The 13643-nt window shown below is 50.0% G+C and overlaps 1 protein-coding gene across 2 annotated transcripts in view; it reads right to left on the reverse strand.

Moving 5' to 3' along the window:
- PITPNM3 (PITPNM family member 3) overlaps positions 1 to 13643 on the reverse strand; it is an 87901-nt gene that overhangs the window by 33493 nt on the left and 40765 nt on the right. For both annotated transcript variants that reach the window (XM_081029453.1, XM_081029452.1), the window contains exon 4: positions 11782 to 11829. In XM_081029453.1, coding sequence (XP_080885579.1) covers positions 11782 to 11829 — 48 coding nt within the window. The remainder of the gene's footprint in view (positions 1 to 11781; positions 11830 to 13643) is intronic.

Below are 13643 nucleotides of genomic sequence, written 5' to 3' on the forward strand. Positions count from 1 at the left end.
TGACCATGTGGAAGCACACGCACGGGAATAAGCACACACGTTTGTGAGTGAACCCAATGGCTTTGCGATCTTGCTCTGATGTGGGCTGCAGAAGATAGAGCTTCATTCAGCAGGAGGCTCAGAGACCCCAGGTAAGCCACAAGGAACATACACAGACACACACACACACACGAGGAGACAGGCTTTGGAAAGAGTCATGCAATGGGAAATGAATGCCCTAGTCAGAGGGTAACCTTGGACGCCCTCTCCTCACCACCGCAGAAGGAGGGAGTTGGCCTGTATTCCCTCTTAAGACTCAGGCAGTTGGACAGTCCCTAAGTCCAAGCAGGAGGAGCCGGTGCCCTGCGTGAGTTCAAACTTCCATGCCCAGCAGATTTTGTCCCTAGGACCATGATGGGACCTGCAGGCGTGACTGGAGAGTCACTTTGAAGGACTAAGGAGAAAGAAAGAAGAACCAGGAAACTGAAGGTGGAAATGTCACCTGGATTTTCAAAGTGGTTGGTTCCAGCTAGGGAGCTTGGTGTCAGTTCCCAGGCAAGTCCTAAACATGTGTTTAGGGACCTCTTAGCAAAGGAAGCAGTGGCCCCTAGAGCTCTGATGGATTCTTGCCAACCCCACCTCGTTGTTTGTTGAGTAGGGTTACTGGCCTGGGAACTTGAGGGAACGTCAAGGGCATCTGGGGAGGAGAAAGACACCGGCAGAATGACAAACTACCGTGTTTCCCCGAAAATAAGACCTAGCCGGACCATCAGCTCTAATGCGTCTTTTGGAGCAAAAATTAACATAAGACCTGGTATTATATTATATTATATTATATTATATTATATTATATTATATTATATTACATTATATTACATTATATTATATAAGACCCAGTCTTACATTATAGTAAAATAAGACTGGGTCTTATATTAATTTTTGCTCCAAAAGACACATTAGAGCTGATGGTCTGGCTAAGTCTTATTTTCAGGGAAACACGGTATGTGCCCGTAGGCCATGCCCAGCTCTCACAGCCCCTCAGGGGGTGTGGGTCAATGAACTGCAGCCAGCACAGGAAACCTGACACCATGCTTCAGGACTCTGCCAAATAGCAGGATGTCATGGCACAGCACGGAGCAGGGGACTGAGTGGGCCTTCGTTTGATGGTTTTAAAAACAGGGAAATCTTTTTTTCCCCCATGAAATTTTCCTTAGGGTCCCAAACTGCAAAACAGATGAAAGTGGACCAGCTCTGGCTGAAGCAGGTTGGGGGGCCCAGAGCCCCTCCTTCTTACTCCACCCAACGCTTCCCCTGGGGGCTCCACAGAACACAACCAAAAAGCCATCTTCCTGCCTGCCAGCCAAACTCCAGGCCCCCCTCTTCTCCAGTGCCCCAGACCCAGCCTTGGGAAAAACAACAATCTAGGTGGAGAGGTGAGTGGGTCAGGGACCAGAGGCCATTTTGGTGTTTCACACCAAAATGATTGTAAGTGGTTTTCTCTAAATGGTAGGACAATGAGTGGTTTTCTTTTTTTTTTTTTTCTACTTTCTACTTTTGTCTATTTTCCAACTTTTCTCTAGTGAGCCCATATTTCTTTTAGTTTAAAACTATTTATGAATGTATTTATTGAATGGATAATACAAGCATGTGTCATGTTTGCAATAAGAACATTTTAAACAAGCCACAATCCCCTACTTTACTAAATGCAAACATCACAAACAAAATAAATCCGTGAAACGCTGTCCCGCCCTCTCCGAGCTGACAGGCTAATGAGGGAATGTAAAAAGGGAAAGAAATCCTTGTGTAAGGAACAAATACATGTGAAACACGATGAGTGAACGATGATCCTGCATTTGGGTTTAAAAAAATAATACTACACATCACTTGTCAATTCTTACTCTATTTATTCTTGCCCAAATTTGTGTCAGGGCTAAAAACACCAAGATGAATCTGATACAACACGCGACTTCAAGGAAGCACCTAGGGTCACATGATTAAGGCCAAGCCACATGACAAAGACCTAGGTCATGTGACCAAGCCCAGGCACACGACCAATGGCTGCAAAGCCTGAGCCAGGGTAATGAGACTGCCCGAGATACCTGTTGGCCTCTGAGGCTGCATGCACCAGATACCTCAGCTCAGGAACGAGGGGACAACCCTGCTCAGCCCTGCAGCTCAGGCCACTTTGAGGACATGTCTGGAGACCAATACCCGGGCAGGAAAGCTGTGGACGAAGGCCCAGCCTGGAGAAGAGCAGGCTTTAGGGGACTGCCTGCAAATCCCTGCAGAGCTTTGTTTGGGTCACAGGAGCAGAGGGCAGAGCCAGGATGAATGGGAGTGTTTCTGGAGAGTTCCAAGTTTCAACACAACTTAGGGAATGTTTACAACAGTTGAAGAATGACCCATGCTGGCCTAGAGTCAGGGAGTTCTCCTTCACCAGATTATACAAGCAAGTTATGTAAGTGGCCAGTTAGCAGAGATGCTAGGGCAGGAATTTCCAACCAGGCTTGGGGAACTAGAGGCTGAGGCCCCTCCAGGGACACCTTAACCCTTTCAATGTCAGAATCCAATCACGTCAGCCTGAATTCATCTGGCTAAGGAGGCCAAAACCCAAGGGGGTCAATGAGCCCATTTGCAGAGACACTAGCCCAGCCTGAGGCCTGAGCCTTGCTGGGGTCTGGGTCCCAGATCCTGCCTCTTGAAAACATGCTGTTGGCCACCCCAAGTGAGCAAGGGAATAGCAACTCCTCTTGAAACCCAGCTCATATGGAGAGTGTTGCCATCTTGAATCAAGCCCAGTGAAGATTCTGGACATACAACCACAGGAAAATACTTCCACCACACTACACGGTGATGCCAGAAGGGCTTGGTGTCCCCTACCCTGGTGAATCTCCTGTAATGAACTCAGCCCTCCGAAGAATTGTCTTAAGTTTCTAGTCATCATCCAGTGTCTCAGGTAATCTTCACATTAACCCTGAGAGGTCAGGGTGCTCTCCCCATTTTACAGATGAGAAAACTGAGGCTCAGAGAGTTTAAGTGATTTATCTATCTCTGTAAATAAGTGAAAGGGTAGGGATGTGAATCAGGTCACCAGGCCAGGGCTCTTTTATTCTCCTGCAGCATTGCCCCACAAAAACAAGGTATAAGAAAGGGGTATTCTTGCCACTCTTTCAAAGGTCTCCACAGCACTGCCTGCCCTGCAGAATGATCCCTGGCAGGGAGGATAAAGGGGACAGAGGCTGTTATTAGCCAAATAGGACCTTTCAATCTACCCCCTAAGGAATCCCTGTCAAGCCCACCCTGGCCCTGCTTGGAAGTAAGCACCAAAACAAAGAAATACAACAGCTCACTCTGACCCACACATTCTCTCCCACGCCAGTAATCCCCTGGAAATGAATGCGGGTTCCAGAAAAAGGACTGAGAATGGCTGAGGTGCTCAACCGCAGAACCCTAAATTAAAGGAATGTTCATTGAAATTACTCTAAAACACCTTTTTTTTCACCTCTCAAACTAGCAATTATCAACACCATACTGCCCAGGGTGTGGGAAAACAGCTCTTCCTCATTCATTGCTGATGAAAGTGAAAACCAGTACAATCTCTGGAGCCAGCAATTTGACGATGTCATTCAAAAATGCCAAAGGCCCTTAACCCAGCAAGATCAAGTCCATGTGCAAAATGACATAGGTACAAGGCTAACCCCTGCCACACTATTTATAATATAGACAAAAGACAGAAAGCAACCTATGTGCCCACCAAGAGGGGACTGGTTAAGCAAATTATGCTGCAGTGAAACATGACACACCATTGCAAAGGACACACCTCTACATGTGTTGAGATAGTAGCATAATCCCAGTACATTATTACCTGAGAAAACAAAGTGCTGTGGAATGCACCGTATGCTCCCATCTGTGTGGGGTATGTATAAAAATACAGATGAATGAATAAGGAGATATCCACATAGGCGGAGACTATCTTTGGAGTGGTCTATAAAAAAAATCGTGATAATCACTGCTTCTGGGGGAGGGACTGAGTGAGCTGGAGGACGGCAGAAGGAGGCGTACTTGTCACCTTTTGATCCTTTAGAATTGTATACCACGTACGTGTGTTACCTACACAAAAGGCATATTAAAAATCGGAATGTTTTTCAGTGCGCATGTAGCAGGGTGATTTTTTTCTGAGACACTAATTTCTTTTCTCTCCATGCTCTGGCTTCTTTGCCTCTGGGGAGGTTTGTGGCAGAGCTTCCTGGGTTTTGTTTCCAAAAGCACCTTTGTTCCAAGGAGAAAAGGATTTGAGGTGACAAAGATTCTCTCCGGCTGACAAGAGATCCCTACCCCCACTCCAGGCTGAGAGGAGGACAGAGACCAATGCTGGGTACCCTCACGACTTCAGGAAGATGGGGAACAACTTCAGGAGGCCTGGTCACCCTATGCCTCGACAGATTCAGACCAGGACAGAAGGGACCACCGGGCTGGGGCCCGGCTCACTAGTGTAGACAGAGAGCTCCCTGCACACAGGTGCGTGTGCACAGACACACCATTCCGCCATCAAGGTGTTGGGAAAGACACCTGGGAGCTTTGGGACAACAGCAGAAGACTGGGGAAAGGAGAAGCCACTGGAATCACAGAGGGGGGGTCTCTCTAGTTGGGTAGGCAGAGTCAAAATTATAAATTGGGTTCTGCAAAAATAAAGGAAAACGTTGTTCTCTCCCATGTAAGTCAGTGGACTAGGCAGTAGGGTCTCCACTTGCCTCTTCAGATCCACCCTCTACCCTCCCAGCCCAGCTAGGGCCTGAGGCAGAGGCTCCCTTGCTTCCCACTGGGTTTGGCCAGTGGAAGGAGCCCAGAGAACTGGGGAGAGGGAGGCTCCCTCCCTGCCAGGTCACCAGAGGCTGGTCCCGCAGCTCCTGCAGGGTGGGGGGCTCTCCACACAGCTAGCTCCAGGTGTGGGAAGGCCCAGGGAATTGCTCTGTGCCTGGTGGGTTTCCTTATACCTGTGAATATAGTCTTTACGCGACTCTCCTCCAGTCATGCAATTAGCATGAGCCTTCCTTTTCCTGCTGGAGCCCTGACTCAATCATGCACTGGAGCCTAACTGCTCTACAAATATCTACCACATCATCCCACACCGTCCTTTTCTCTGGCTTCCCACATCCTGACCAAGGCCCGGTGTGGTCTACCCACAGGCCTCACCCTCCACCCACCTCTCCCACCACTCCCCCCTCCCTCTCTGAGCTCAACCAGGTTTTGCTGCCTGTGCCCGTATATTTCCTACAGAAACCTCAGGGTTCCTTCCTCCTGGGGCCTGTCCATTCTTATTCTCCACTTCCTGGGCCCTCCTCCACCCTGGCCCTCTTTCCTGGGACTAATCCTTATGTGTTTGGTTTTGAAGTTCATGATTTCTGTCTTCCCCTCCTCCATCCCTCAGACTATAAGACCCTTAAAGGCTGGGATTTGGTTCGGGTTTGCTCCATTTTGTCCCCAGAGACTATCAAAGTGCTGGCATCTAAAAGATGCTCATTAAATACTTTTCACACAAATGGATGAATGAAGAAATAATTTGTGCCCATTTTGCACCCCTATGAAGTCTCAGAAGCTGTACACGTCCCCAGCAGAGCACACACGCTACACAGATAGACTCCCACAGACACACACTTATCCTCGTGTCGGTGAATGCACCAACGCAGCAACATACATCTAATGCACACACACCAAGGCACAGGCACACAAGCACTGGAACAGACCACGCCAACCACAGACATACACACACACGCAAGGAAAGTGCTCCCCAGACGGAAGTCTGCCACCCTGAGCTCATTAAAACCAGCTAAATATAGCCCGTCTGCAGCTGTGCTCAGCAAGCTGCCCACACAGGCCAGGAAAAGATACCAGTTACCAGGCAGAGGCGTGGGGAGGCCAGCTGTGGGCAGGGGGCTTCGTGAACCACGCCTGTGTGAGGCTGCAGGGCTGAGGGACACAGAAGAAGAAGCCCCTCGGGAGCTGGGCATTCAGAGCTCCAGTCACTGGCCCCAGACAGTGGGACGTGAGGTGAAGCCACGTCCCCACGATGGGGTGGGGTGATGCTGAGTGCCCCCACCTTCTCTCTCTGTCCCTTTGGGACAACCACACAGGTTTGTCTGACAGTTCATGGGGTCAAGGAACCAAGCTCAGTCCAGGACCAGAGCTGGCATCAGGACACAGCCTGGGACAAATCAGGGCTCCGATGGTGGCTAGGGTAGTGACTCGGGAAGATAAAGATCAAGGGTCAGTCTGGAACGGGGTTTGGGACTCAGTCTGGACCAGTGTCCGCTCTTGGTCTGGGGACAAGAGAGAGTTCAGAGTCCCACTGAGCACCCCACTCTAATAAGCAGGCGTGGCCATGGGCAGACCCTCCCCATACCTGGGGCAGCCACCTGCTGCCTCCATCCCCACCTCTGATGCCAGGCACTGACCCTGAAAAAGCCATCTGACAACCATGAGGGTGGGTCACATGTGTCAGGTCACGCACTCTCCACTGGCTGGGTCCGACTCACAGGGGGCCCAATAGTAAGTCCTCCTGTCCTGGCATCTCCACCCACCAGGTGGGATGAGACAGAAGTCCCTCTAACTTGTACTGTGCAAAGGAAGAATTGTAGGAAAATGGGAGTTCAGAGCAGACATGGGACCAAGCTCTGGAGATGGAGGAGTGAGGAGACTGGGCTTGAACACCTTCCTTGGAAGAGTATTCACTCCGTGTTCTCATTGTGATATGCTTGCTTGTATTTGTGACATGCTTGTAATGACTGCAGCCCTTCCCAGCACCCAAGTCATTATGAAGATCAGGGAGAAGGACCCTGCACCCTATGGAGCTGCTGAGATGGGAAGAGAGAGAGTGAGGCAGCTACAGGTCTCGTGGGAGACGCATGCTTCTCCCTGGAGATGGACCTGGTGGGCAGAGGAAGGAGAGTCACTGTGCTGCTGAGACAACAGCTCTGCTCTCAGGCTCTTCTGAGATGATGGCAGGTCCCAGCAGGGAGGGGAGAGCCCAGCTCCCTGATCCAGGCATCGGCGAACGGAGCAGAGAGGGCAGAGGCCCACAGGGCTGGGTCCCAAGGGAGGAATCACTCTGGGACCCCAAGCTCTTCCTACCATCTGCTTTGGAGGAGGCTGGTTGGGTCCCCTTCCCAGGCATGAAGAGAATGCTCCAGCTTCCCAGTCAGCTTCTGAGAAAGCTGTGTTTGGTTAGAGTCTCTACACTCCTAGAAGCCAGTGTGGACAGGAAGGGGGAGAGCCGGTAGGGCAGTGGGCAGGGGGGTTTCGCAGAGGCAAGGCTCATCCTTTGCTGGAGAGAAATCACAGGAGGCCCGCAGGGGACCACAGGGACAAATGTGCCTCCTGCAGAGGACTCTGACACTCTGGAGGAAGGACTGGGGTAGCAGAGACTGGAGGCAGGGAGGACAGCACACAGAGGACAGACCAGCCTGGGAGAGAAGATGGTGGCCTCAAGTAGAGGAGGGACGGGAGACACTGAGGGACGGGAAGCACTGAGAGCTCTGTTGGTGGTAGAAAGGATACTCTCAGGGCTCTGATCCGGCTCTGGAAGGTGACAGCGATGGAGAAGTCTAGTTGGACCCCAGCTTTCTAGCTTGAGTTCCTGGACACTGGAAGCATTCACTTTGGACGAAGGAACAGGAGTGAGGTTCGAGGAGCAGATGAGGAGTTCCCTGAGACCCGCACCCGGCACGAGGTCAGATGGGCTGGAAGCGCCCTGTGGACATTGGCTGAGCCGTGGGGCAGCATGAACAGGGTAGAACAGAAAGACATACAGACCAAGGAACCCAGGAGACAAAGAGGCAGCAACAGAAAACCAGAGACCGCTACCATGTCAGAATTACAAGGGTCTCCACGCACAGGCAAGGCAGGACACAGGCCGCAGGTCCGAGCTGAGGCTGCCCAACAAATCAGTGGAAGGGGCTCAGGTGTCCCAATCCCCTGTCCAAGGCCCTCTCTCCCCTCTGTCCCCCATCCGCCCCCCCCCCCCACACACACACACAATAGCTCCCTAGACTTCCTCAGGTCTGGTTCTAAATAACACACACAAGCCAGTGGCAGCAGGCTGCCAGGCTGTCTGTGCAACTACAGGATGAAAGCTGGGGCTACCTGACAGCCACAGTGCAGGGCGGATTCTAGGACACTCCCCACCAAGGCCACTGCAGATGGCCCAGACAGGCCTCCTCCTTCCCTGCACTCACAACACCTGTGGCCAGCTCAGGACGACTCTCTGGGACTCAGACTCAGGAGGAAACCTCTCTGTGACAGTGATAAGCGAGGCAGCCACAGAACCAGCAGAGTGTCAAAAAGACTGAGCTCCCGGACGACATTCATCCCCCACACCTACGCCAGGTGTTCCAGCTGCCGAGGCTCATCCCAAAGCCAATAATAAGGGAGAATCAGTCCAGTGGTGCCTCAGTTTTCCAACGTCTCCGTTGACGAACATTTCGGTTTATGAACACAGTAAATTTTATGGATCTATGGTATCATTACATAGTAAAATTCATGCTACATTTGCAGTTTCAGGGGTTGATTTTAGAGGTCTGGAACCAATTAATCCGTTTTGCATTACTCTCTATGGGGAAACCGTGCCTCGGTTTTCGAACGTTTCAGAACACGAACCGTCTTCTGGCACGGATTGCATTTGAAAATTGAAGTACCACTGTCCATACTTTCTCTGTGTGAGGTGTGGCTCTCGGCACTTGTAATGGCTGCAGCCCTTCCCAGCTCCCGGGTCAACAAACCCAGGAAGGAGCCATTATGGTCATCTTTCCACAACTGAGTAACCTGAGACTCAGAGACATTAGATCGCTTGCGCAACGTTCACCTTGCGCAAATAAAGGAACTTTATTTGCAAAGCAAATAAAGGAACTGGGCCTCAAACCCAGGCCCGGGCGAGACCTTTAAAGCTCAGGTGCCACAGCACCAGTCCCAGGATTTTCTGATTCCAGGTCCAGGGCAATTTGTACCCCCTCCCATCTTGCTTTGAGTGAGGTTTTGAAAACCAAGTGGAAATAGTAAAAAAGATAATGTACATGGAAGCGCCTGTGAATGGTAAACCACATTATAAACATCAGGCCTTTCTATTATTCTGTGTTTATACAGGGTCAGACTTTTATTCTGCCAATTTTGGATTAGAAATAAATAAAGCACCATCAATCACCACCATCATTTCATGAAAGAAAAAGTATTTTGAATGCCCAAATTTTAGATAGCATGTAACTGTGAAATAAAAAGCAGTCCTTCCAACTGGATGCATTCATTGCTATGGAAAAACACGTAAGAGTGTTGCTGTTCTTCCTCAGAAATGTTGGGTTTATGCTGGGACTCACTGACTTCAATGACCATTTCAGCTCCAGAATTTGTCTATGCACCTACTGTTATTCTTTACTAAATAAGAATGCCCTTAAACAACATAAAATTTATAACCATGGTGGAAAAAAACAACAACAACTTTGCCTCTACTTAAACATGCATATTTTTCAGTCAGCTCCAGAAGACACCAAACATCTGGTCAATTCAACTGTGTCTGTGGAAAACAGAGCTGTGGATTGGCATCCTGGGGACAGCCCCACGGCAGGCAGGTGGCTGTTTTTCTCTTTGAGGCTGCAGCGTGGTGTCTTCTTCTCAGAGGCCCAGAAGGAACCATCTGGGCTCTTTTCCTCTCTTGCGTTCCTGACATCCCTGTTATTATTAACCATGTTTTTTTATTCAATAAAGTGTTGACATCTTGGGGGTGCCTAGCAGGCTCGGGGGAGCCTGCCCCTCCCAAGGGCATGCTAATTCCTGGAGACAATAAACAGGGCCTGCATCTTTCATATGCAAACCAACCAACCCACCTCTTTTCTCTTAACTCTCACACACCTAACCAACATTCCCCCTGCCCTAAATCACTCCAGGGCCAGGTATCAAATAGAGAGAGACCAACCCTGTAGCCCAGAGCTGCAGATGTCTGCAGCTCGCAGATGTCTGCAGCTCGGGGCTCCAGGGATGGTCTCTTAGCCAGTCCTAAGCCGTGTCCCATGCCCTGCCCTCATTTCCCTCTGAAAACACAATAAAGGCTCTGGCCCATGCTTTCCACACGCTCTTTCTACCTCCTGATCAAACCTTCTGCTTCTGCTGTGGCCCTGCGTGGTGTGGCATGTCCCCTCCTCTGGGGAACTGTACATAATAAGTTCTTTCAATGGCATTGATCTCTCCATGTTGTCACTCAGTTACCTCTATAAATTAAAATCCCAGGGTACATTTTAACACAGCTTGTCCCCCATTCCCTGGCTGAGCTCAGTTCCTTACATTCTATGAGGACACAGGAAAGAGAAGCGCCCCCTCTCTGCACTGCCGTGCCCTCGCCCACTGTACTTGTGGCCTGAGCCTTGGGGGTGCCCCTGACAGAGACACTCATGCCACTGGATGTTATGCACATAGAAAGCTTCTCAGGAGGCTTGGGCACCTACTTGGGGCTGCAGCCAGGCCATGAGAAGCTGGCACTGCAGGGACCCCTAGTGCATTGGAAGAATGGAAGAGCTTGGAGGAAGGCCTCAAGGAAGGCTTGCACCTGGGGAGGGAGTGGGCAGAGTGGGCTGAGCCCCCTGTGGAAAAGCAGAGCTTGCCACCCCAAAATATGCCTCTTGGGATATCGATTATTTCAAGCTGGTTATTTTTAAGAAACAAAAGACTCCCCTTTGTGTCCCATTGTTCTGGGGGCCCCAGAAAGAATTTGTTTACCACATGTTTATTCCTTACCTACCTTTGAATTGCCTCCGTTCCCTTTGAAATCCCAGACCCCTGCCTCCCTCTCCTTAGTCCAAAATGGCATGGAAACCTCAACTACCTATGTGTCCTCAGGTCCCATATTCTTAAGGAACTCCCATAGGCACATAAGCAACATATTTGGTCATGTTTTCTATTATTTCATGACCTGTCTTATGTCAATTTGATTGTTAGTCAGCTAGAAGAACTTAGAAGGGTAGAAGGGAAATTATTTTTTCTCCCCTACACCCCCAAAGTGGCAATCACAGATCAAAACAGCAGGAGAGAGAAGGAAAGTTCTGAGCATACATTCTCCCGTCACCTCCAAACATACACATAGACTCTTCTCCCTGCCCCCAGCCTCAGAAGAAACTCAATACTGCCCAAGGCAAAGACATTTGGCTCAGACAGCGCCCGGAAGTCCACCCCAACCTCCAGGAGCAATGTCCTGAGGTGACTTTGTCAGCAAATTGACATCTTTACCAAGTCTTTCCTGGGGCCAATCCTGTGCTCATACCCCTGAGAAAACACAGGCAGAAGGGCCCCTGGAGAAGTGTATATGCTGCAAAGGATGGCACGGCCTTAGGAGGGCCCTGGGTTCTGCAGGCATGGCCTCTGAGTGATGGGATGGAAGGCTCTTAACCCTTGAACGAAGGGCCTTGGACTTCAGTCAACACATCCCAAAGAGGATGATCTCAAAGGTTCAGGAGGGTTTGTTCCCCATTCCTGCCCTCGTGCCAATGACACACACAAGGCTTTCTATGACCCTGTCTGGGCTTGGCTGGGCTCAGCTTCCCAGCCCACTAGCCTCAGGCCCTTGCTCTGGCTCTGACGCCCGAGCTGCCCAGTGTGTGGGAAGTCAGGAAGCAAGGGCTCAACTCATGGGGCAGAGAGTGGCCCTGAGCCCTCCAATCAGGTGGAGTGGTGGTGACGATCCTACCACCCTCTGAGCTCTGAGTGGACCAGAGCTTGGACCCAACCAAGGGGAAGGAAAGCCTGCTTCGGGGGGCAGGCTTAACTCACGCTGCTTCTCCTGGAGGGTGCTGGACGTGCACGGCGCACTCTCTTCTCCTGCCGGAAAAAAAAGAAAGAAAGAGAGAGAGAGAGAGAGAGAGAGAGGAAAGAAAGAAAGAAAGGAAGGAAGGAAGGAAGGAAGGAAGGAAGGAAGGAAGGAAGGAAGGAAGGAAGGAAGGAAGGAAGGAAGGAAGGGGAAGGGAAGGGAAGGGAAGGGAGGGAGGGAGGGAGGGAGGGAGGGAGGGAGGGAGGGAGGGAGGGAGAGAGAGAGAGAGAGAGAGGAAAGAAAGGAAGAAAGAAAGGAAGAAAGAAAGGAAGAAAGAAAGAAAGAAAGAAAGAAAGAAAGAAAGAAAGAAAGAAAGAAAGAAAGAAAGAAAGAAAGAAAGAAAGAAAGAAAGAAAGAAAGAAAGAAAGAAAAAGAAAGGAGAGAAACGTGAGCAGACTCTGCCATATCTGTTGATCAGACATTAGACAGTCACTTGTGGCTGCCTCTGCCCCTCCTCTCAATGCCTCCCTCCCAGAGCTGGGGTGGGCAGAGGTCTCTCCCACCCCCTCATGTCCTACCCCACCCCTGCCACACATAGCTCTTGGTTCTTTATGCAAGACAAAGCATAGGGCCATGAGGTCCTTGCCTGGGGACGTATGGCCTGGCCACCTTTCACCTCAGCCTTCTTGCCTGGCACCTCCTCTCCTCCCACCTTCATAAAGCACCCGCCCCCTGTACACTTACTTTCCCCTCTAACAGTCAGCATTGAACATATCAGTGCAGATAACTGCCAAATCTCCGTCTCTAGTCTAGCCCTCTCCTTTGAGTTCTTGACCCAAATCGCCTGCTGCCTCCTGGACATCGGCCCCGATGCTCCTCAGGTAGCGCACACCCCCCATGGCCACGTGAAGCTCCTGGAGCTGCCCCTCTTCCCAAGTCCCCACCTCAGTGAAGGTACCACCTGCTCCCCCTGCTTGGGCGTCGGCCCTGACCCTTTCCCCTCCCTCATCCCCACACTCAGTCAGTCACAGGGTGCCGTGGGGTCTGCCTCCTTATCTCCTCACTACTTTCTCCCGCTTCACAAGACATAGAGTCCACACGCAAGGTATTTCTATGTTGTTCATTGGTGTGTCCCCAGGCCTAGAACAGTGCTTTTCTACCAATGTTTGTTGAATGAATAAATAAACGAACCCCTGCCCCAAACACATACACATACGACCCAAAGATAGAACTCCGTCCTGCCTTTCTGGACTATCTCAATAGCTCTGCCTTTTAATGAGGAGCTTTGTTTCTATAATTATGAAAGTAATACACGCCCCTTATTGATAATTTGGGAAACACTAACCAACACAAAGCAGAAAAAGATTCCTTATAATCCCATGAGACAGAAAACCACTGATCCCATTTTATGTCATTCCTCCCAGTCGTTTTTTCCATATTCATTTTTGGGCCTATTGAGATTATATCAGCTTTTTGCAGGCAGGACTTGTCATTTATCTCTGTGTTCCCAATAACTAGATCAATGGCTGGCTCGTGGAAGGCATCGTAGGTGATAAAGAAGCTCAAAATACACTTTCTGTACTTCAAATTAAAGCATAAATAGTTCCCAGTAAAGTTATAACACTTCGGTGACGTCAGTCCAACAGCTATATATGCTTCTATTTGGAGGATACATCATGGCTGACTTTGAAATTACCCCATTGGTGGAAAGTTTCAAAATGTCACCTTTGTAATTCCTGCTGCAATGAACATCTTTTGGTTGGTGCCCTTTCTGCATTTTCGATGATTTCCTTAAAATACATCCACAGAAGGAGGATTCTGGGCCCAAGGGTAGGAACCGTTAAGGCTCCTGATGTTATTGCCTGATGGCTTTCCAGTGAGGGGT

The sequence above is a fragment of the Rhinolophus hipposideros genome (genome assembly GCF_964194185.1).
Source record: "Rhinolophus hipposideros genome assembly, chromosome: 20".
Taxonomy (NCBI): domain Eukaryota; kingdom Metazoa; phylum Chordata; class Mammalia; order Chiroptera; family Rhinolophidae; genus Rhinolophus; species Rhinolophus hipposideros.